At 43.7% G+C, this 22,778-nt stretch overlaps 1 protein-coding gene across 2 annotated transcripts in view; it reads right to left on the bottom strand.

Moving 5' to 3' along the window:
• The window catches only part of PCNX2 (pecanex 2), a 454,272-nt gene that overhangs the window by 368,787 nt on the left and 62,707 nt on the right, over window positions 1-22,778 (bottom strand). For both annotated transcript variants that reach the window (XM_072141166.1, XM_072141167.1), the window contains exon 4: window positions 6,709-6,745. In XM_072141166.1, the coding sequence (XP_071997267.1) occupies window positions 6,709-6,745 (37 nt within the window). The remainder of the gene's footprint in view (window positions 1-6,708; window positions 6,746-22,778) is intronic.

The following is a 22,778-nucleotide window of genomic DNA, read 5'->3' as shown; positions in this document are numbered from 1 at the left end:
TGTGTTTCAAGAGTTTGTTAACATAATTAGAGACTTACTTTACACCTGTGTTGTGGTCTGCCTGGACGATATCTTGGTGTTCTCCACAGACCTAGAAGCCCATTGAGTCCATGTACGATAAGTCCTCAGATGTCTAAGGGCCAATCGCCTTTATGTCAAACTCAAGAAGTGCCAGCTCCACCAGAAGAGCCTTTTGTTCCTTGGGTACATCAAGGGCCTACATGGATCCCACTGTCTGTGATAATCCAGTGGCCTCGCCCAGTAGGACTTCAAGATCGAACAGAGATTCCTGGGATCAATTACTACTGGCAGTTAAAACCACACTTCTCACCTGTGGGTTCTTCTCTAAGACTTTCTCAACTGTGGAGAGAAATTACTCCATAGGAGTCCAAGAACTATTTGCCATTAGACTTGCCCTGGAACAGTGGCGCTATCTTCTGGAAGGTATATTTTGCATATATATGGATTGCAAAAACCTCCTATATCTCCAGGCCGCTCTGCGTCTTAACCCACGACAATCTCGCTGGTCACTCTTCTTTTCTCGCCTCGATTTCTGGAACCACTTCCGTCCGGCAGAAAATAACGTCAAGGCTGATGCTCTCTCTCGTGCCTCTGATGTCATTGGGGAAGAATCGGCTCCTCGTCATTCCTTATGAGCGACTGGTTCTTGCAGCTCCAGTGGACCTACAGCAACTTCCTCCTGGCAAGACCTACGGCTGACTGCCCCTCCGGAAGAGGATATCGACTTGGGGTCATTGCTCTCGTGTGGCTGGGCACCCTGGGTGCAGCACTCTGTCGGCCTAATTTCCCGTTTCTACTGGTGGCCAGATCTGGTCAAGGATGTACAGGATTCTGTGGGCTCCTGCACTTCCAGTGCCCGAAACAATTTGTCTCATCTTAAACCCGCTGGTCTTCAAATGCCGTTACCGAGACCCAGCTGCCCGTGGACCCAGCTGCCCGCGGATTGCTCAAAATCTTTTTTATACTCTTGTGGTCCACTCTGTTGCCATGGGCAGAATTCTCCTACAACTCCTTGGATTCAGAATCAGCTGCCTCTCTGCCCCTTTCTTCATTGTCTATGGACAGCACCCACGCCCTCCTCTCCCTCTCTCTCTTCCTTCGGATGTTCCTGCCGTGGAGGAGTTGGTCCAAGACTTTGGGGGATATTTATCATACGCTGGCGCTTTTGCCTCTTCATGTATCGGGCTGCCAGTTGCGCAGCGTTTTCCCTGCCTGGCGTAGAAAAAAACGCAACCGGCGACTTTTCACAGTAACGCCCCGCGCCGGCCCACTCCAGTCCGGCCGTGCCCCCCCTTCACGCCCCACTGACGTGAAGGTGGCGGATTGTGAAAAATAATCGCAAAAGCTAGCAATAAGCTAGCATTTGCGATTATTTCAGGGCCTCTGCGCCACTGGCGGTGCACAGAGGTCCTGATAAATATCCCCCTTTAAGTCTATCTTGGAGCAGACTCAACTCTCCTTGCTTCAGGTGTCTGCTTGAACCAAGACCCAAGCAGACAAGAAACGCAGGCCTCCTCCAGTCTTCTTTCCAGGTGATCGCCAAGTGCTGCGCTCAGCAATTTCCCTCATCTCAATAGACATTAATGGAGCATAACGGTCATGCATAGCAAATATCGGTAGACCTGCTTATTCATGCTCTTAGATAGATGAAATTAAGTCAGATTTGGTGATCACCCGCTCTTCTTCCGAATCTGTGGGTATATTTGATACAGAGCAGAGGAATAAGGACCTGGGAGATCCAGACTTACTGTACTATTGGTCTCTGGCCTTGAAAATCTCTATTTGACTTCTGAACCTCATTTCTTGATAATTCCACGGAAAGATTCTAGCCATGAGGAGGATTCCTCCGACATAATTTCCCCAATACATTATGAAAATTAGGTATTTTCGTAATTAAAAGTCGATTTGCAATCATAAATTATACATTCCCTGTGGTGAGTTTTGCAAGTGGCTTTTTTAGACGCCTCTTCCCCCCTAAAATATCATAACCCCCTGGGGGGTTCCTTCATATCCTGTTTTTTAGATGCCATAGCTGTCAGAGCATCCAACTAGAGCATGCAGCTTTTTCCTTGTTTTACTTAAATAGACTGCACAGTCTTTAACCCCTTAGTGAAGCGACTTGAAAAGGCTCCAGAGACCGGGCATTTTTAGTGAATTTTTGCAAGCGCCGGTTCACGGGCATAACTTTATTTTTTTGGCATGCTAACAAACATTTTTGCTGTGTTTTTTTGGGGATACATAGAGCTAGTTAAAAAGGTAATAAAAGTTGAAACATTTTTATTTTTATTTGGGATTAAAAGTGGAAAAAAAGCTGACCGCGGCGTGTAGGGGTGTTTCCGCTATGGATCGGATCCCCCGTGCCGCTTACAGGGGGATCCGATCCACTTCTGGCCAGCCCCGAGGACTGCCAAGTGCCCCGGGACTGCCTGATCTTCTGTGCAGTCAGACCCCTTCCAGGTATGACTGTAAACTGTCTGCGCATGCTCTGCATGCTCAGACAGTTTACACTGCTCCACAATAAAATAGTATTGTAGAGCAATGTATTGAACTTGAACCAGCGATCAGAGCATCCATTATAAAAATGGAGGGGGTCTATATAAATGAGGTATTTTCGTAATAGTGGCATTTTCCTAAACATTGATGGTTTTTATTTCCTCCACTAACAAAGAGTTAATAAAATCTCACCAATTAGCTATAGATGCCCCAAAATTACGTACCAGAAAAGTGCATCTCATGTGGAAAAAGAAATAAGCCCCTATAGGTCCACATTAAAAAAAAGAAAATAATTAGAGCCTGTACAATGTGACATAGCAAATATAGGGTATTGGTGTACTCGAGGGATATTGGGTATCAAACTTTGTGGAGCTATTTTTCATTTCATCCATTGTAAATGTTTAATTTTCCACGCAAAATGAGTGTATTGTGAAGAAATATTACAATTTGTAGACTGCACCTCCATTTTGTTTTAACCCTTATAAAACACCTAAAGGGTTAACAAACTTCTTAAAAATGATTTTTCATATGTTGAGGGGTGAAGTTTCCATAATGGGGTAATTTACGAGTCTAGCTATTATTTAGGCCTCTCAGTGTCAATTAGAAGATGAGCAGGTCCATCTAAATACGGGTTTTGGTGATTTTGCAAAAAATGTGAAAAACTATACCTAAATTCTGAGCCTCATAACATTCTAGTAAAATATGTGGAATCTTAAAAAAACCATACCAATATAAAGCAGACATTTGGGAAATGTAAGTTATGAATTTATTTGGGTGCTATGACTATCTGCATCAAAAGTAGAGAATTTAGAACTTTGAAAATAAAGAATTTTTCCAAATATTTGCCAAATTTAGTTTTTTTCTCATAACTAAACACAAAAGATTTCATCCAAATTTTTAAACTAATTTGAAGTACAATGTGTCACGAGAAAACAAATCTCAAAATCCCCTGGATATCTCATAGCGTTCCAAAGCTATAACCACTTATAGTAACACAGGCCAGATTTAAAAATGGGACCATGTCCCATAGAGGCTGAGTCCCATAGGGGTTAATTATGATGGCCATGTGTATATATAAATAGACACTCACACATACAGAGAATTGTATGAATACATGAAAACAGAAACAAAACCAAGCTCAGTTGGATAATTGTGAGATAATGGGGTACATTTACTTACCCGGTCACTGGAGTATTGGCTATTGGCTTTTTATGGCGGTCATTAAGGGTACTTCTTCTGACGCGACGCCTTTCTATGGCAGCGCATCAGAAGAAGATTTTGGGACACAGGGTCTTGCTGGTGCTGTGTCGGGCTGTGATGTCACAGCCCAGACCTGGCACAAACACCCGGGATCAGAAAAACGTACCGGGGGATCAGAAAAACGTACCCCCTTACACGCTTACCGGGGGATCTGATCTCTCCCGGGGTCCGGCGAGTGCCCCGAGGCTTCCGGCTCCTCTACTCGATGGGTTCCGCCTTCCTAGCAGGACCCTGCTGTAAGTAACTGAGCATGCAGCAAGTGTATTGCAGTGTAAGGGCTTGAACAAGAGATTGGATGAACGCCAAATATGGATTGTTTAAAAAGTGTAAGGAAAAAAAAAGGAAAAATCATTTTATAATAATAATTAAATAAATAAAATAAAAGTCCCATAATCTCCACAGTTGCACATAAAATGCATATAAAGTATATAAAACAAAAAAACACCAAAAAAACTTACATATTTGGTACCACTGTGGCTCAGTGTAAAAAAAAAAAAAAAACTTCCCGTAATATACAATTTTTCATCAAACACCATCACAAAAAAATGTTCTAAAAAGTGATTAAAAAAGTAATGCGCTATAATAAAAATACAATAAAAATACAGAAGTTCTGGCCCTGAAAAGTTGTCAATAGTAAAAACAATGCGATTTTCTAAAATATTGGTTTTGCTCATAAAATTGAGCAAAGATAAGAAAAACATATATAATATTATATTAGTTTTACATTACGATCAGCAGGGGGGGGGGAGTGCTAAAAATCCAAAATAAAAATTTCAGATTTTGTTCGTGTCCCCCTTTAAATAGTTAATAAAATCTCATGAATAAGCTATAGACCCCCAAAATTAATTATTTTTACAAGGGTTTCTCACCCCACAAATAATAAGCCTCATATGTCCGCATTACCAAAAAAATTTAAATTTTATAGCCTGTACATTGTGACAATACAAATCTGCTGTGAATGGCGCTTCTTCCATCCTATGCTCGGCCGTGCGCCAGTACAGATGTTTACCACCACATATGAAGCATCGCTACACTTGGGAAATCAAACTTGGGAAATCAAATTGGGCATCAAACTTTGCAGAGCGTTTCATCATTTTATTCATTATGAAACTGTCAGCTTTGGCCTAAATTAATGTATTTTCCCCAAAAATCACAAAGATTCTAAATCTAGTTCATATTGTTTGAACCCATGTGAAACACTTAAAGGGTTAATAGACGTAATAGAAGTTGTTTTACATACGTTGAGGGGTGAAGTTTCTAAAGTGGGGTAATTTATGGGGTTTTACTATTATTTAGTCCTTTCAGAGGGACTTAAAAGCGGAGTTGTCCAGATCAGTCGGACGATCCGTCGACAAGCCTCCTAGTTTGTGACGCATGGAAGCCAGCGCAGCTGCGCCAAAAACCAATCGTGTGCGACACAATCCCAGTGCACACACTTCTTAAACACCTGTGCAAGTCGTTTTAGCCCAGATAAAGGTGCACAGTCCAACAAAAGTGCGCGCACAACCCTAAGTAAATGTGCCCTAATGTGTAATACCAGCAATTACTGTAAATCCAGCAACTCACACATGCGGGGATATTTATCAGGACCTCTGCGCAACGCCAGTGGCGCGGCCGGGGGGGGGGGGGCGCGGCCAGTCGAGCGGAGGGAGCAGCCGGGGGGGAGTGGGCCAGCGTGGGGCGTTACTGTCCCCGCGCCTGCGCACTTGCTGCTGCCGGCGACTTTTCATACGTGCCTGGTGTAGGTTAAACTCTTCGCAGCCTCTTGATGTATCGGGCTGTGAATTTGCAGTGGCGGGGCTATCATATGCTGGCGCACGAGCACCAGCGTATGATAAATATCCCCCATGACGTCTATAGTTGGAGGAATTCTCTGTACTTTCTCTATCCTTCTATCTGGAGGATATATCAGCAAAAAGGTAAGTTCCTCATTTTATCATCATCTCCCCTAGAGACTGTTCCCCTAAAGATCACAATTATTCTACTATAGTGGATATAGTCCTGTCACAAGGCATTTCACCCTGCACCCCCACATAACATCTATGTCACCCTGCACCCCTACATAACATCCATGTCACCCTGCATCCCCACATAACATCCATGTCACGCTGCACCTCCACATCACATCCATGTCACCCTGCACCTCCACATCACAACCATGTCACCCTGCACCTCCACATTACATCCATGTCACCCTGCACCCCCACATAACAGCCATGTCATGCTGCACCTCCCCATCACATCCATGTCACCCTGCACTCCACATTACATCCATGTTTCCCTGCACCTCACACACCACTGCACACCCCACATTTCCCCTCTTGCACCTCTACATTACATACATGTCACACTGCACACCCACATTTCCCCCCTTGCACTGGCTCAGCATAACTACCCATACCTTAGCAGCACACATGGCATCTCTACCCGGTGACATCCTGTGTAGCTCCTCCTACATTGGAGTCACATGGTGATGACATCATCAAAGGTCATTTGCCGTTAACAGGCATTATGTGCAGCAGCCAGCGCAGACAAAGGGCAGATATGCCCGATGCCTGAACCCGCAGCCGACCCCAGTAACCCGATCACCCCCCAGTGGGGGGCGGGTGGTCGCTGCCGACAAAAAAAAAATAAATTTCTGGCACAGACTTTGCAATAGGGCAGATCAGCTTCCAGTTACACCACTGTAGAGAACATAACTATTTCAAAGTTGTTGTTTAAGGGGGTTCATAAAGCTACTCATTAATGGAGGTACAGTACTTAGTTTTTCACACATGGCTTTTCTATGTCTGCTCCATTTCTACTAAATAATAATGACACCGTGAGACAACTGTGTGTTGTTTTTTATCTGAGATTGTATCTTTTTTTAAGACGGTGTATGGACCTGATTTCCTTCTAAATGAAAATATAGAATTAAAATTAAACATTAAAAACCTTGAAATTCTGCATGGTTATCCGTCGTATGTATTACCTAAAATGCAAAAAAATATTGTTAATATTAATAAAAAAAGGAATATACAGTATTCTCAATACAAATGTACAAAATTAACATACAAGAATTATATAAGTAATACAAAAGTATGTAGATTCTAGTAAATGACCAATATTTTGAAATATTAGTTATATTAGTAATTTATTAGTAATAGTATATTAGTAATATTCACACTAAAATGGACAGTTAGGTAATTTTATAAAACAAATATTTCTATTGGCATGGTGTACCCTATGTATGGCATTTCATCATTAGGGGCTGCACAGCATTTCGTCATTAGATGGGCTGTATGGCGTTTCATCACTAGGGGAAATAACGGGCGTTTCATTATTTGCGGGGCGGCATCAGCATTTTATTACTAGGAGCTCTCCTGCAGGGCATTTCATTACCAGGGGCTCTGCTGCAGGGCATTTCATTTCTAGGGGCTCTGCTGCAGGGCATTTTATTTCTAGGGGCTCTGCTGCAAGGCATTTCATTAATTACTAGGGGTCAGCTGCAGGGCTTTTTAATACCAGGGGGATTCATGCAGGGAATTTCATTACTCGGGAAGGCTGTGACCCAATAGATTGACTATAAAAAGTGTAGAAATTATATAAATTTATTTGCATTTTCCTGTGAGAAATAAGGGTTTGATCCCCCTAGCAAACAAGCTGTAATACTTTTTTGCCTTGTCTGTATGTTTGGGGCAGCCAGTTCCCCAACTTGGACAGACTACTTGCTTTAACAGGTAATTGACTGTACTGTTCAAGGCCTTCATGGTCAATGGGGGATTGAGTATTAATGATATGTTGTGATTTCTTGAGCACCTGCACTATGTGAATACTTTACTATCCCATCAATGCTGTGACAAAATATACACAATTGTTACACAATTGTTTATTTGTTTGGTCATTGTCCAGGTGGGGGAGCTGGACTGTTGGGTCTGCACACACTACCACATGTTCTGCTTTCCCAAAGGTGTCATTTTGGTGAGTTTTCACCTTTGTAATTGATTTTATTTATCTTCTATGTTGTCTTTTTGTATTGATAATTAATCTCCGGCACCTCATAATAATGCTGTTAACCAATTAAATTGCAAACCAATTTACAGGATATTTAACCACTTAAGGACCAGGCCCTTTTTCCTTTTTGCGTCTTTATTTTTCACTCTCCACCTTCAAAAATCTATAACGTTTTTATTTTTCCATGTAAAGAGCTGTGTGAGGGCTTGTTTTTTACGTAACAAATTTTTATTTAATAGTCTGTGCCGTATACTTGGAAGCAGGAAAAAAATTCTGAATGCAGTAAAAATTATGAAAAAACACATTTGCGCCATTTCTTGTGGGCTTGGATTTTACGGCTTTCACTGTGTGCCCCAAATGACATGTCTACTTCATTCATCAGGCCGGTATGATCATGGGGATACCAAATTTGTATAGGGTTTATAAAGTTTTCATACATTTACAAAAATTAAAACCTCCTGTACAAAAAAAAAAAATTCTTCATTTTGCCATCTTCTGGCGCAAATAACTTTTTCATCCTTTGGTGTACAGAGCTGTGGTTGGTGTAGTTTTTTGTGACTTTTGATGATGTTTTCAATGCTTCTATTTTTAGGACTCTACAACCTTTTGATAACTTTTAATAGAATTTTTAATATTTTTCAAAATGGCAAAAAAATGCCTTTTGCGACTTTGGGCGCTATTTTCCATTTCGGGGTTAAACACAGTAAAAATCAAGTTTTATATTTTGATCGGACATTTTCAGACACAGCGATACCTAATGTGTTTATGATTTTTACTTTTTATTTATATGACTTATAGGGAAAGGGGGGGGGGTGATTTGAATTTTTAGGGGGTTTTTTTAATATTTTTTTTTTTTTACTTTTTATTTTTTACTATTTTTAAGACTCCCTAGGGTAATTTAACACTAGGTTGTCTGATTGATCCTACCATTTACTGCCATACTACAGTGTGGAAGTATATGGGGATTTTGCACACCATCTACTATACTGTGCAAATCGCAATTTGTAATAGATAGCCTAAAACATGATAGCCTGGGATCTATGTGTGACCCGAGGCTGTCAAGGCAACAGATCGCTGCTCCCCGATGACGACACAGGGAGCGACGATCGGAGCCAACATTGTGGATCGTTAATATCGCCGTCAGCTTTGCTGGTGGTTATCAAAGAGTTGACACCCCGATCGCGAGTGTCAGCAACGGGCGTTTGCTTCATTGTGAAGCAAACGCCTGGTGAGTATGCAGAGGGCTCAGCCCGTGAGCCCTCTTCCTACTCCCCCATGCGGATCAAGACGTAAGGGTACGTCTTATTGTGCTATGGGGTTAAATATTGATTGTTATTGAGGCTTACTTGTTGGTTAGTATAATACCGGTAGGTGCGACTGAATCCCTCAAATCCCCTTTTTTTCTCTTTGCTTCTTCTCTTTCATAATGGGGGGTAAGAAGCAGTTAAAAATGTTACTAAATCTAGACCAGTGGTGGCGAACCTATGGCACGGGTGCAAGAGGTGGCACTCAGAGCCCTTTCTGTGGGCACTCAGGCCATCACCCCAGGTGTTGACATAACTGCATTATCTTTGGAAGCCATCCTGCTGGACCCACCATTCTTCCTGCACAGGGAGACCCTGGTAGGTTGAATAAATTATGAGCCCCATTAGGGACAGGGACTGATTTCTAGATGCAGAATTATAAAGTAGATTATACATACAGTAGATGGATATAAGATAAATACAGTAGAAGAGAAATAAAAGATTGATTAATAAAGAAAGCGAGATATATAAATGGTCAGATTATTAGGAGATAGATAACAGATAGATGATAGATATATAGTCAGGATATAGATGATAAGCATCTTCACCCGGGAATTTAACCAAGGGGTATTAATCCTTTCACCGCCTGGCATTTCTGGATATTTTGTTGCGATATTGGCCAGAGCAATTTTTACGATTTTTGACTATTAAAAATAAAATTGAAATTACAGCAAAAAGAATTTAAAGAAAATCCCAACAAACCAAATAATTTCTGAAAGCAGAAACTTGCCCCATTTTCAAAATTGCATTAAAGAGTTTATAGACACAGGCGCCTTCATGCAATTTTGATTCAAACAGAAACATTTATAAAAATACCTAAAATTTGACTTTGATGGAAAAAATTTTCACCAAACAGAAAATATTTACCTTCACATCTCCTAAATCTAATACATGAACATGTGTAGAGTTCACAAATGCCTTTTATTGATCTGTTCACATAAATGAATCATTATAATATCACTAAAACTGTAATAACAAGATATTTGCTCTTCAGCTAGAAACTTTAAGACAGTCACAACATGCAAAATATAGTAATAAAACAGATTAAAAAGTAAAGGCGCCATAAAACCTATATAATTTTGAAAGCAGACAACCAGGCAATTACATTTGGCAATTAACACTTAAAATTTCCTCTAAAATATGTACAAATCCAGAATACTTATATAAAGAAAATATATTTTCGACATGTGAAGAGATCATACATCCCCCACACCAATATATTCACCAAAACATAAATATTAGTTGATATTATCCCTTCTCAAAATGTAGTAACATATACAGTGAATATTTCCATTATCTGTGAGGTACAGCAGCTCCTGTGTGCAGCAAAATCTCCCTGTGTAGGCTGATGGATAAGAATCTGGAGTGGTGTACACTTCAGAGGGCTATATCTTTGGCTCTGTGAGACATAGAACCTCACTTCTTTTTTCATTTGAAAGAAGAGAGTCTCCTCTTTTATATAAATCTAAATTTGTTTTTCTAAGTGACAGGAAAATGGAGATATTAACTGATAGACTGCCATCGGGAGTGATTTTTATATATAAAAATTGCACCTGATATTCTCACTTTAAACCTGAATATCTCTGGATCCAGCAAACCAACCTAGAAACAAAATTCAAGATTCATAGAAGTGATTCTCCCCTTTCAGGGGGGCCCCAGGCAATTGCCCACTTTGAGTGTGCCCCGGATTCAATTTCTGCAAAATACTGGTGTACTGCCAACTCCCTCTGCCCTGTCTATCACTATGGGTAACAGGAGGAAGACAGTTAAACTGTCCAAAGCTGTGTCAAGTGCTTCTGCACCTCCTTCAGATGATGAAGTACTAAAGTTCCATCCCGGAGGATCCCCTGTTCCAGTCTCTGGAGCCGCTAGATGCTCAGGAATGTTCCACCTCCCAAGCTTTTCTGGCGCAGTAACAGTCACAGCTAAAAAGCTGGGGAAATTCTCTTGCACACAGCCCACTCTCCTCAGGGGTCCCCGAACCCATCTGCCTCTCTTTTTGATGGCTCCCAGTGCCTGCCGCAACTTGTGAGCTATGAGGCTACTACTGATTCGAGTGACCCAACCGCAGTGCTGGACCATAAGTTCGCGGAGGTGCTGGCGGCCATAAACATGTATCAATCTAAACTTGTTACCAAAATTGATGAGCTAAGGCAGTTATAAGACATGATGTGCACAAAGCCAAAGAACGAATTAAGGAAATGGAGGGCAGGATTTCTGAGGTAGAGGATGTGGTTCCCTCCACGACTCCATGCGAGAAGCCCTTATTGTAGTTCTCCCCACGCCAGGCAAAGATCCCCTACTTCCTGATTCATACCGCCCAATTTCCCTCCTAAATTCTGATATTCAAATACTACGCTATCATGCGACAGAGTGCATTATTGTTGGACATTATTCATTGAACTCCCTGCAACGGGTAAGTGAGCCCCAATGTGTTATAGGCCAGAAGGCACATGTACACACTAAAAATACAATCAGGGAATCCGAAACCTGCCATAAGCCTGTATAGTGCAAAATATAAGCCTAATGTAGTCCCCAAAGGGGAAGGTGAGTGACACTAGACCTGCTAAACAGACAAAAAAGATGATAATTACCAAAGAGCCTGGACAGTGTGCAAAATTAGGGTCGAAAAGTACCCCACGCATTTCACTGAGAACCACAGCTCCCACAGGAGACCATGAGACCCTGAGCTGAGGAAGCCACGGTTTGCGGCGATATGCTGTCAGGCTGAAGTAGGATCCTTCTGGCACTGTGTCTGGGCCTGCCATGGTTTAATGTTTTCTGGTCTGAAGTTCTGGAGTTTCTTAATCAACATTTTGAGTTCCAACGCTTATTGTCCCCTACCATGTGCCTCCTTGAATAAATAAATACTTAAAAAAAGATATTTCATCCCAGTTAACACAATGGGGCACATTTACTTACCTGTCCGAGTTGCAATCCCCGAGGTGCGTTCCCATGTAGTTCCACGTAGATCCTGCACCCGATATCCTGCATCTGTCGCTCCCCACTCAGGTCTTCTGGAGTTCACCTTCTTCTTTGGGCCGCCCCTGATTTGTGTTGCATGAAAGCCGGTGCGATTGCGACACAATCTGATCGCGTGCGTCACAATCCCTAGCGCAATCCTCGAAAAGTCGGGAAACCCAACAAAAATACGGCCACGGGACCCTTAGTAAATGAGCCCCAATGTCTTACAACAGTGTGTAATGTATCAAAAGAGATTGGAGGATTCAAATGTGAATGTGTTTCATAAGAGAAGACATGAATAAACTCAGAGTTAGAACTGAGGAGGAAGAGGAGAGAGTGGGGAAAATGGAGGATTCGGATGTTGAAAGAAGAATTAAAGATCTCAAAAAGAAAGTCCTTGTGACCCAGTATAAACTACTAGATTTAGAAAACCTCTCTAGAAGAAATAATCGCAGCATTGTGGGTTTTTTCCAGAAGGTTAAGAAGGAGAGGATACCACCAAGTTTATTTCAGATTGGTTGCTGGCCACCTTCCCTGAGGGGGTCCATTTCACTGTGTTCCTGGTGAATGAGTGCACCAAGTACCAACCAGGAGCCCAGCCAAGGAATATGCTGGTATGGCTTTTATTCCCGATAAATAGGGATAGTATATTACATAATATATTAAGATCTATGGATCATATGAAACATAATAACGCCCCGATTATCCCCAGGAAACCCAGAAAAAAATAAATAGCTATGCTTGTCTCAAAAAAGATTAAAGGGAAAAGGGATTGTGTATTCTCTATCTTATCCAGCCAAGCTTAAAGTGCTGTATGAGACCAAGTTAGTTTTCTTTTAAACGCCGAAGAAGCATACGAATGGGCAGAAACGTTATTGAAAATCTGAGGGTGCTGGGTGGGCACATCTGCCCCAGCAACTAATTTTCTCCAAATTGAATCTAGGGTTGTAATATCCTGGGTAATAGGAAGGAAGTTTTGGGATGTGGGGGAGAGGAGTGAGGCAGTTGACAGTCGGGCTGAATGGTGGAGATACTATAATTGTAATACATGTTTTATTTCTTTTTATCTATGAACCCATATGATTAAAGTGCTGGAATATGCGAGACCTAAATAATACATATAATACATTGAGGAAGGCGTGTTTTCAGTCTATGCCTCTCATCAACCAAAGGTGATTTGTTTTCAGGAAATACACCTCATGGGGGATACTTGCAGGACATTGATTAAGCTATGGTTAAGCCGTTATTATTATGCCACTATCTCTTCATATGCTCGTGAACTGAGTATTATAATTAGTAATAGGGTCTGTTTTCAAGAATTTGGAGTCTGATTTCAAGATTTTGGTGGGTATTTATCTTCCCCTTGAGATGCCATTGGAAGTGCTAGTGAATATTGTAAAACGAATGGGTAATTATGAAGGTGCACCTTTTTGCTGGGGGATTTTAATCATTTAATCAGTGAAGGACTCGATAAATTACAGGGGAGACATCTTTGTGCATCAATGTCTAAACATACTATTACAATATTTGGTAGATTGATTTCCGAACTGAGCTATAGGGATATTAAGAGGGAAAGGAATCCTGAAAACAGAGCTTATACTTGTTATTGTAAGTCACATGAATCCTTTTCAAGGATAGATTTGGTGTTTGGTGAATTTAGTGGAAGGGGTAGTGATCAGAGCAAGGGGCCTCTCAGATTATTCTCTGGTCTGATTCACAATAAGAAAGTCTAAAGCGATGGGAATTACTTTTTTTTAAACTTAAGCCCATCTGGTTTAATTTAGTAGTGATTTAAGTGGGGAGATCAATTTTTTTTTCTAAGTAAAAACTTGGGTGAGCAAGATATAAGGGTAGTATGCATTGAAGGCTTACATGAAAGGACTGATTCAGTATCAGATTAGTCTTTTCAAAAGAGCCGAAGAAAAGAGTCACAGATTTGGAAGGTAATGTTGTGGAAAACCCAACTGAGGAGAACAGGAGATTGTGGTTAGAGGCTCAAGAATGCCTTAGGACAGTAATGGTGAACCTTTTGGAGACAGAGTGCCCAAGCTACAACCAAAACCCACTTATATGTCGCAAAGTGTCAACATGACAATTTAAGCAGTAACCTTTTGATCCCTGCTGTATCACATGTTTCAATCGTATTGGCATCCTGAGTTATATAATAGAAAGATGATGGAGAAATATGGATTGTGGCTTCCCTGAAATAATGGGTTGTATTGGACGGCAGGAAGAAGCTTGCCTGTCTGGCAAGCTCTGCACTGAGGTGAAATCCTGGGTGCCCACAGAAAGGGCTCCAAATGCCACCTCTGGCACCCGTGCCATAGGTTTGCCACCACTGCCATATTGCATGGAGAAAGCTACCTTTGAGTTAAGAAGGTAAAATTAAAAGTCGATTCTGGGGAAGTATACATGAATGGAAAAACTGGCAAATGTGTTAAAAGGTCGGAATTTGAGGAATTCTATTGGGCCATTTAGGGGGAAAATGGAATGTTGCTGGTATATCAAGAAGAGATCAGAGAAGAGTTTAGGCTCTTCTATGAGAATATTTACTCCTCAGAGTTGGGTGTGGGAGAAAAGGAGATGAATGATACCTTGTCTATGGTACCTGTTCCCAGTTTATGCTCAGATGAGAGGGAGTTTCTATAGCACCCATTGGGATAGGAAGAGCTCAGTGAGGCATTAAAGAGTCTTCCTAGGGGCAATCCATGGGTAAAAACGGGATTCCACCGGAGGTAATCTTGCAGTATGTCGAAATATTACTCCCTATTTTGTTGAGGGTCTCTAATTACCCCTGGTTTGAGGGTTTACTGCCCCAGTCAATGATAGAGGCAATTATTGTTTTGATTATTAAGGAGGGGAAATGTCTTTTGTTTATGTACAACCATGGGAGTATGGGATACCGGTGGATATGGATTTTATAGAAAAGTCTGGTCAACTGTAGGGTATTAAACTAAATTGGGGCAAGTCATCCTGTTTGCCGCTTGATAGAACTTCATGGTCTCTACCTTCCTTTGATCAACTTAATAGTGGACAAATTTCAAGACACTTATTTTGTACAAAAACAAGGCATGGCCATGGGATCCATTGACCCCCATTGACCCCCTGAACACATATCATATTTGTCATATTTTGAAGAAACATGTCATATTTTGAAGAAACTTTAATTTATCCAAACAGCTTTCACAGTCATTAATGAATTTGTAATCTTAACTCCATTTGGACTGAACTACAGTTCACACACCATTATCATACTAGTGAAATTCTGTTTCTGAAAGCCCTATTAATCAAAGGTCCTTGTGGAAAGATATCTACTCAAAACCAATGGACCAAAACAATCTTCTCCACTATACCAGTTGCCACCCTAATGCCACTAAACAGTTCCTACCTATTTCACAGTAACATAGGGTAGAATGCATAGTCAGCCAACCAGAGATTAGGGACCGGCACCTTGATGAAATGTGTAGTAAATTTGTCGCAAGAGGTTATGCCAGTGACACTTGATTTAAGACTAGCACACACAAAAAAACAGAGAGACAACACATGCCACATACCTTTTGTACAAAAATATCATCAATTTGCTTTCAGATTAAGGTATCTGTCACAGGTTCCCCTCGCGATCCACGTCACGGGTCGTGTGCAAGCCCATGCCCCTTTCCATGGTGCTGCTGGGGTCCCCCCAACAACCTCACCTCTCCATGCCCCTGCTCCTGTCCAGCCCCCGTGCGTCCCTGCTCCCTAACCTAACCACAAGACTGTCACTTGCTAAGGTACCTCAACCTTGGCAGCCACAGCAGACTAGTAACACCTTTGGAACGACCTGGTGGCACCCTGCCGCAACAAGACCATCCCGATCCTGAACCCTAACAGTAAGATCCGGCCATGGATCCCGCCAAGGTGTCACGTCCGGTACTGGCTGATCTTTCCAGCGTTACACAGTGCTCACTGCACATAGAACTGATGCCATCTCAGTTTGTCACTGAACGCTCCAAGGTGGCATTCATCCTCAGCCTCCTTTCTGGGAAAGCCAAGGGCCTGGGCTACCCCTCTATGGGACAGAAACAATCCAGTCAAGGCTACCCATACCACCTTTCTGGCTGAATTCTGCTCCATGTTTGAGGAACCCGCACAAGCCTCCTCAGCTGAAACGGCGCTGCTGAACCTGCATCAAGGAAACTCGTCCGTGAGCGAGTATGCCGTCTTGACTTTCGAGCTCTCCTGGAAAGAAGTGGCCTTGTCAGTAACTTTCAAAAAGGGTCTGCAATGGCCGCTCGTGACCTGCCTTCAACTCTGAGTGGTCTCATCACCCTGGCCACCCAGATAGACGTGCAGTTCATGGAGGGTTCTAAAGAGTTGCGACATGAGCAACCACAAGTCCGGCTTCCACGTCTGCCTCATTTAGCCCCGGTTTTCCAAAGGCCGCTCTAGGCTCCAGCCACAGTGTCTGCAGTGGAATCTATGCAAGTCGACAGAGTCCGACTCACAGCGAAGGAACACTCCAAACGTTGTCAGGAAAACCTCTTCATCTGGACTTGTCCAGTCAGTCACCAACGCCCTTTCCCCAGCACCTATGGATTCTGTGAGAAGCGTCCCTAGGTGTGAATACAGCTTCTCCTCGTCTGACCGTTTTTGCGCTCCTCAGTGTCGGTACCAGCACTCCTGTGCAAGTCTCTGCATTCTTGAGCTCTGGTTCTGCAGGGAACTTTGTGGATGCCACTCCGGTCTCCCGGCATCACATTCCGGTGGTTCCTCTCAAGCAACCCGTCAGTCTTCAAGTGGGAGTTCTTCACAAAGAAAAATTGTCATTCTACTTGCTGCCACGCTCCACTTCCCCTGTCCTCCTAGGTCTCCCATGGCTGCAACGTCATGCTCAGGTCCTCAACTTAAAGACCGGTGAGATCCTGCATTGGGGTACAGATTGCCACTCACACTGCATGGTGACACCTCTACCTGCCCTGTCTTCTTCGGTATCTCCCAAGTCTCTGGAGGGTCTGGAGGGACTTTGCGGATGTTATTTCCAAATAACAAGCAGAGACACTGCCACCGCACCATCCCTATGATTTCCCTGTGAATCTCCTGCCAGGTGCTTCTCTCCCTAGAGGTCGTATCTATTCACTTTCTGTTCCAGAGACGGCTGCTATGTCCAAGTACATCAAGGAGAACCTGCAGAGAGGTTTCATACGAAAGTCCTCCTCTCTTGCTGGTGCAGGATTCTTCTTTGTCACTAAGAAGGACGGCTCCTTGCGTCCCTGCATAGACTATCGCGGGCTGAACAAGGTCACGGTTTAAAAACGCTATACCCTGCCGTTGATTACAGAACTCTTTGATCGGCTGCACGGTTCCGGGGTGTTCTCCAAGCTGGACCTCCGTGGTGCTTATAACCTCATCCGGATCCGCAAGGGTGATGAGTGGAAGACGGCGTTTAACACCCGTGATGGCCACTTTGAATATCTAGTGATGCCATTTGCTCCTAGTGTCTTCCAGGAGTTTGTGAATGACATTTTCAGGGATCTGCTGTAGTCCTGTGTCGTGGTTTACGGAGACGATATCCTGGTCTTCTCTCCTGACCTCGAGACCCATATGTCACACCTACGGAAGTTCTTGGTCGTCTCCAGGCCAACCGTCTCTATGCTAAGCTGGAGAAATGTCGGCTATATAATTTCCGACAGAGGTCTTCAGATGGATCAGATGGAACTGCTCTGCGCAGTTCTACAGTGGTCATGCCTAGAAGGTCTAGGTTCCTGGGTTTCGCAAACTATTATTGGCATTTTATTCAGCATTTTTCTACTCTGGTGTCTCCCATCCTGGCACTTTCCAAAAAAGGTGCCAATCCCCATACCTGGCCCCTGCAGCTAAAGAGGCATTCTCCAGGTTGAAGTCTGCTTTTGCCTCGGCTCCTGTTCTCACTAGGCCTGATACAGAGAAACTCTTTGGTGGATGCATCCTTCGTTGGAGCTGGAGCTGTGCTCACCCAGAAAGGGCCTAAGGGCCGAAATCTCATATGCCGCTTCTTTTCTAGGACTTTTTCTTCCATGGAGAGAAATTATTCTATTGGTGACAGAGAACTGCTAGCAATCAAACTTGATCTGGAGGAATGGCAGTATTTACTGGAGGGTGCTCTCCATCCCATATATGTGCACACAGACCACACAAACCTCTTGTACCTCCAGACAGCCCAGTGCCTGAATCACAGGCAAGCCTGTTGGTCCTTGTTTTTCTCACGCTTTAACCTATTGATTCACTTCCGTCAAGCAGATAAATATATCAGGGCTGATGAACTGTCCCGTGCTTCGGATGTTGTTAGAGAGGAGCCAGTCCCTCGGCATATCATCTCTCCTGAACAACTTGTTGTTGCAGCTCCGTTGGATATTCGGCAGCTACCTCCAGGAAAGATGTACGTAAGACCTGCTCTCTGGAAGAGGATTCTGTCTTGGGGACATTCTTCACGAGTGGCTGGGAACGTTCCGTAGCCCTCATCTCCCACTACTACTGGTGGCCAGAACTGGTCAAAGATGTCCGTGACTTTGTGGGGTCCTGTTCCTCCTGTGCATTTAACAAAGCTTCTCATCTCAAACCTGCTGGACTGTTACTTCCGTTGCTGATACCTAGTCGCCTGTGGTCCCACGTGGCAATGAACTTTATTACTGATCTGCCTCTCTGCTCTGGCAATGCTGTCATCTGGGTGGTGACGGACCGGTTTTCCAAGATGTCCTATTTTGTTCCATTGTCAGTCTTCTCCACGGCTTGCCAGTTTGTTCTTCAAACATATCTTCCGGCTGCATGGACTTCCACTGCACATCGTGTCTGACCAAAGGGTTCCTTGTGTAACCAGCTGCAAGTTTATCTGGACTTTTCTTCTGCTTACCACCCTCCGTCTCTGCCCGTCAAGATAACTGGTCCAGTCTGCTACCATGGGCTGAATTTTCCCATAACTCCCTGAATTCTGGGTCTGCTGGAGAAGCCATTCTTTGGTCTATGGACGAATCCCTCATCCTCCTCTTCACTTTCTATTCCTTCCGATATTCCGGCAGTAGAGGACCTGGTGCAGGATCTTATGTCTATTTGGGACCAGACCCGTCAGTCTCTTCTCTGTGCCACAAGACTCAGGCTGACAAGAAGCGGCATTCTCCTCCTGTCTTCTCTCCAGGTGACAAGGTTTATCTTCCAAATATGTTCAGCTGAAATTACTATGCTACAAGCTTGGTTTTCGCTTCCTCTGTCCCTTTGAAGTCATCAAGTGCATCAACCCTGTGGCCTACAAACTCTGCCTTCCTCCATTGATGCGCATCCCAAACTTCTTCCATGTCTCTCTCCTGAAACCTGTCGTCTTGAACCACTTCACTCAGCAATCTCCTCCTGGTGTTCCTGAGGCTGTCTCCCCAGATGTCTATGAAGTTAAGGAGGTCCTGGACATGAAGACTGTGAGAGGTAAGTGGTTCTTCCTTGTAGACTGGAAGGGGTTAGGGCCCGGGGAGAGATCCTGGGAGCCAGAGGAGAACATTCTGGACCGTAGCCTCCTCCAGCGGTTTCTTGGGACCAAGAAGAGGAGGAGGCCAAAGGAAGGGGGGTTCTGTCACGGGTGCCCCACGACCCACATCACAGATTGCAGGCACACCCATGCCCCTCTCCGTGGCCCTGCCCGGGTCCCCTCACCTTACTCATCTCTCCACACTCCTGCTCCCGCCAGGCCAGGCCCAAAGATTTAAAGGGCCAGTGCACTGCTGATTGGAGCTGGCACTTCCAGGTTTCCTTAAAGGCCGGCTGTCCCTAGGATTCCCTGAAGGATCTTTGAGCTTCATGCCATTGCAAAAGCCCTCCTGCGATTGTCCCAGTGTTCCCGAGTTCCTGTGTTTTTCGTTCCAGTGTTCCTGTTCCAGTGTTCCTGCTCCTTTGTTCCTGTGTTCCCGTGCTCCCATGTTCCTGCTCCTGTGTTCCCATGTTCCCATTCCCATTTGCCTGGACCTCTCATTGCTGACTCTGGATTTGGACTATGACTTCTGCATCCTGCTGCCTGCCCTGACTGTCCGTTTAACCTGACCACGAGACCGTCACCTCTTAAGGTACCGCGACCTTGGCTGCCACCGCAGGCTAATCGCACCTGTGGAAAAACCTGGTGGCACTCCGCCGCAGCAAGACCATCCTGCTTTGTGGCGGATTCTGGTAACGACTAGGTGCCACTTAGCAGAAAAAAATGCGGCACTCACCGGTGTAGTGTAGGAGAAGCTTCTTTTTATTGTGGCAGAGGTAACAGGACAGAGTGGGGAGCTGCCTCGCCAAGGCGACGGGCCATTTTGCGGATACAAACACGTTTTCTCAAGCCTTCCCTGAACAGACTCTTCAGTTTCTGCTTCGGGCGTCCGCCCGCACCAAGACTCAGGCGGATAGGAAACGCAGGTCTCCTCCCATCTTCTAGCAACTCTTCCACAGTAGGAACATCAGCAGACACGGAGAGAGGTAGGGGTGGACATGGTTGTCTCCCATACACAACAAAGAAAGGAGCAGAACCGGCAGACTCAGAGTCCAGGGAGTTGTAGGAGAACTCTGCCTATGGCAGCAGAGTGGACCAGTTTTCCTGTCAGGCGGAGACAAAATGGCGGAGATAGCAGCCTACGGTCTAATTAACCCTCTCAACTTGTCCGACTGGGGATGGTAAGCAGATGAGAAGTCTAGCTTCACTTGTAGTTGACGGCACAATGACCGCCAGAAACGGTAAACAAACTGGACGCCCCTGTCCAAAACAATGTGCAGAGGAAGTCCATGAACCCGGAAGATGTGCTGGAAGAAAAGACTGGCAAGACGTGGAGCCGACGGCAGGCCTCACAGAGGAACAAAGGGGGACATCTTGGAGAAGCGGTCGGTTACCAGAATTACCAATGTTTCAGTTCTGCATTCTCAAAATATCACTTTCCAATTTCTCAGTTCCGCATTCCCGGAACATCAGCTTAATATTTATCAGCTCCACATTTCAAGAAATTCAATTTCAATTCTGAATTGAATTTAAAGTAATGAAATTTCAAATTCAAAGATTTTTCAGTTCTGGATTAATGGAACTTCAAATTAAAACATTTTTCAATTCTGCATTCGAATAACTGTGTCTGAACATCCGGGGTTCTTTTGAAAATAGTGAGAGGAAGGGTGTGTGCTTTTCCCATTGCTTCTTTTACTGCTATCAGAAATTCCCCTCATTGAAGTCGATGGAGACCCAGATTTTAACACCCAAAAATGGCGGTAAAATGGGGCTGGTAAGGGCCAGAGGGCTACTAAGTATTACTACTTGAAATAATAACATAAAAATAAAAAAAATTAAAATTAAAATAATATCATTTAAAAAAATGATGCGGTTATAGGCCCTCTGGGTGATTATACTCAGTTAGTCATTCTCTTAGTATTAAACCTTTCCTCTCACTGCTGTTAAAGGCGCTCTTGGTGTTAAAGGGCACCTGTCATCAGGTCTCTGTCACTTGTCCTGTCACCTCTACCTGTTGGAGCAGGTCACATGGATCCCATCACAGCCTTTATCTAGTCAATTCATACATTAATCTTTATTAAATCATCTATTCTTTATTATGTAAATGAGGCTGGTCACATGGTCAGAGGAAGTGATGTCACCCCTGTTACCCCTTCTCTCTCCTCCCCCTGCTCATGTCTGTGTGTAATGTATAGTAAAGCATTGCTAGTGTGTGTGCTGCATCTGCTGACATGCTGTGTCCTCCTTATACACATGTGTGAGACACAGACATCAGCTACACAAGTACCTGACATGATCTGCTATAACATGGCTGCATCCTGGAGCTGTTGTATCTCTCCAACACACACACTCACACATGCACACACAGGCTGCAGGGGGTGTGGCCACCAGCAAGCACATGGAGCAGCCATTACATGGAGCAGCTGTCAGTCAAGCACTGGGGGTGTAGCTGTACCTCCCACTCATGAATAAGCTGGACAGCTTGAATATGCTAATGACTCATTGGACATCTCACAGGTCATTTGCATACAGCTTTGGGACCTCATTGCTTAGGTTTACAGGCATGTAGAGGGACAATGAAGGGATAGAGGCAATGCTCTCTAATGGCAGTTTATGAAAATATATTTAGTTTAGGGGGATTATTTTGCATGACAGGTTCTCTTTAAGACCCAGATAGTCATTCACAAAGCAGTTAAAGGAAAACCACACACACTTCCTCTCACTGAGGTTAAAGGCACTGTTGGTGTTCAGAGCTAGTTTATCAAATGCTGAATTGAAAAATTTTGGAATTTGAAGCTCCATTAAACTACTCTGGAATTGAATATGAAATCACATTAATCTGGAATTGAATTTGAAGTCCCATTAATCTGGAATTGAATTTGAAGTCCCATTAATCTGGAATTGAATTCGAAGTCCCATTAATCTGGAATTGAATTTGAAGTCCCGTTACTCTGGAATTGAATATCAAATACCGTTATTCTGCAATTGATATGGCAGTGAAAGGAAATGTTTCCCATTGGGGGACCGCAATTCCATCGGGATTCGTGAATATTTCCGATGTGCGCCGAATTGCCCCAGGTTTTTGGCGCACGCGATCGGATTTTGGCTTGCATGCGACAGAAATCTGAGGGCATGGCCGTCGGACAACCCGACGGATTCCGACAACCTGTGGAATTTAAAAAAGAATGTTGCAAGATCAAGCACTCACATGCACCAGGAAGAAGAAGGTGAACTACGGCGGACTTCAGGGAAGAAGCGACGGATGCAGGAACTCG

The sequence above is a fragment of the Engystomops pustulosus genome, chromosome 3 (assembly GCF_040894005.1).
Source record: "Engystomops pustulosus chromosome 3, aEngPut4.maternal, whole genome shotgun sequence".
Lineage (NCBI taxonomy): Eukaryota > Metazoa > Chordata > Amphibia > Anura > Leptodactylidae > Engystomops > Engystomops pustulosus.
The sequence above is the reverse complement of the archived record's forward strand: the minus strand, read 5'-3'. Positions and strand labels throughout refer to the sequence as shown.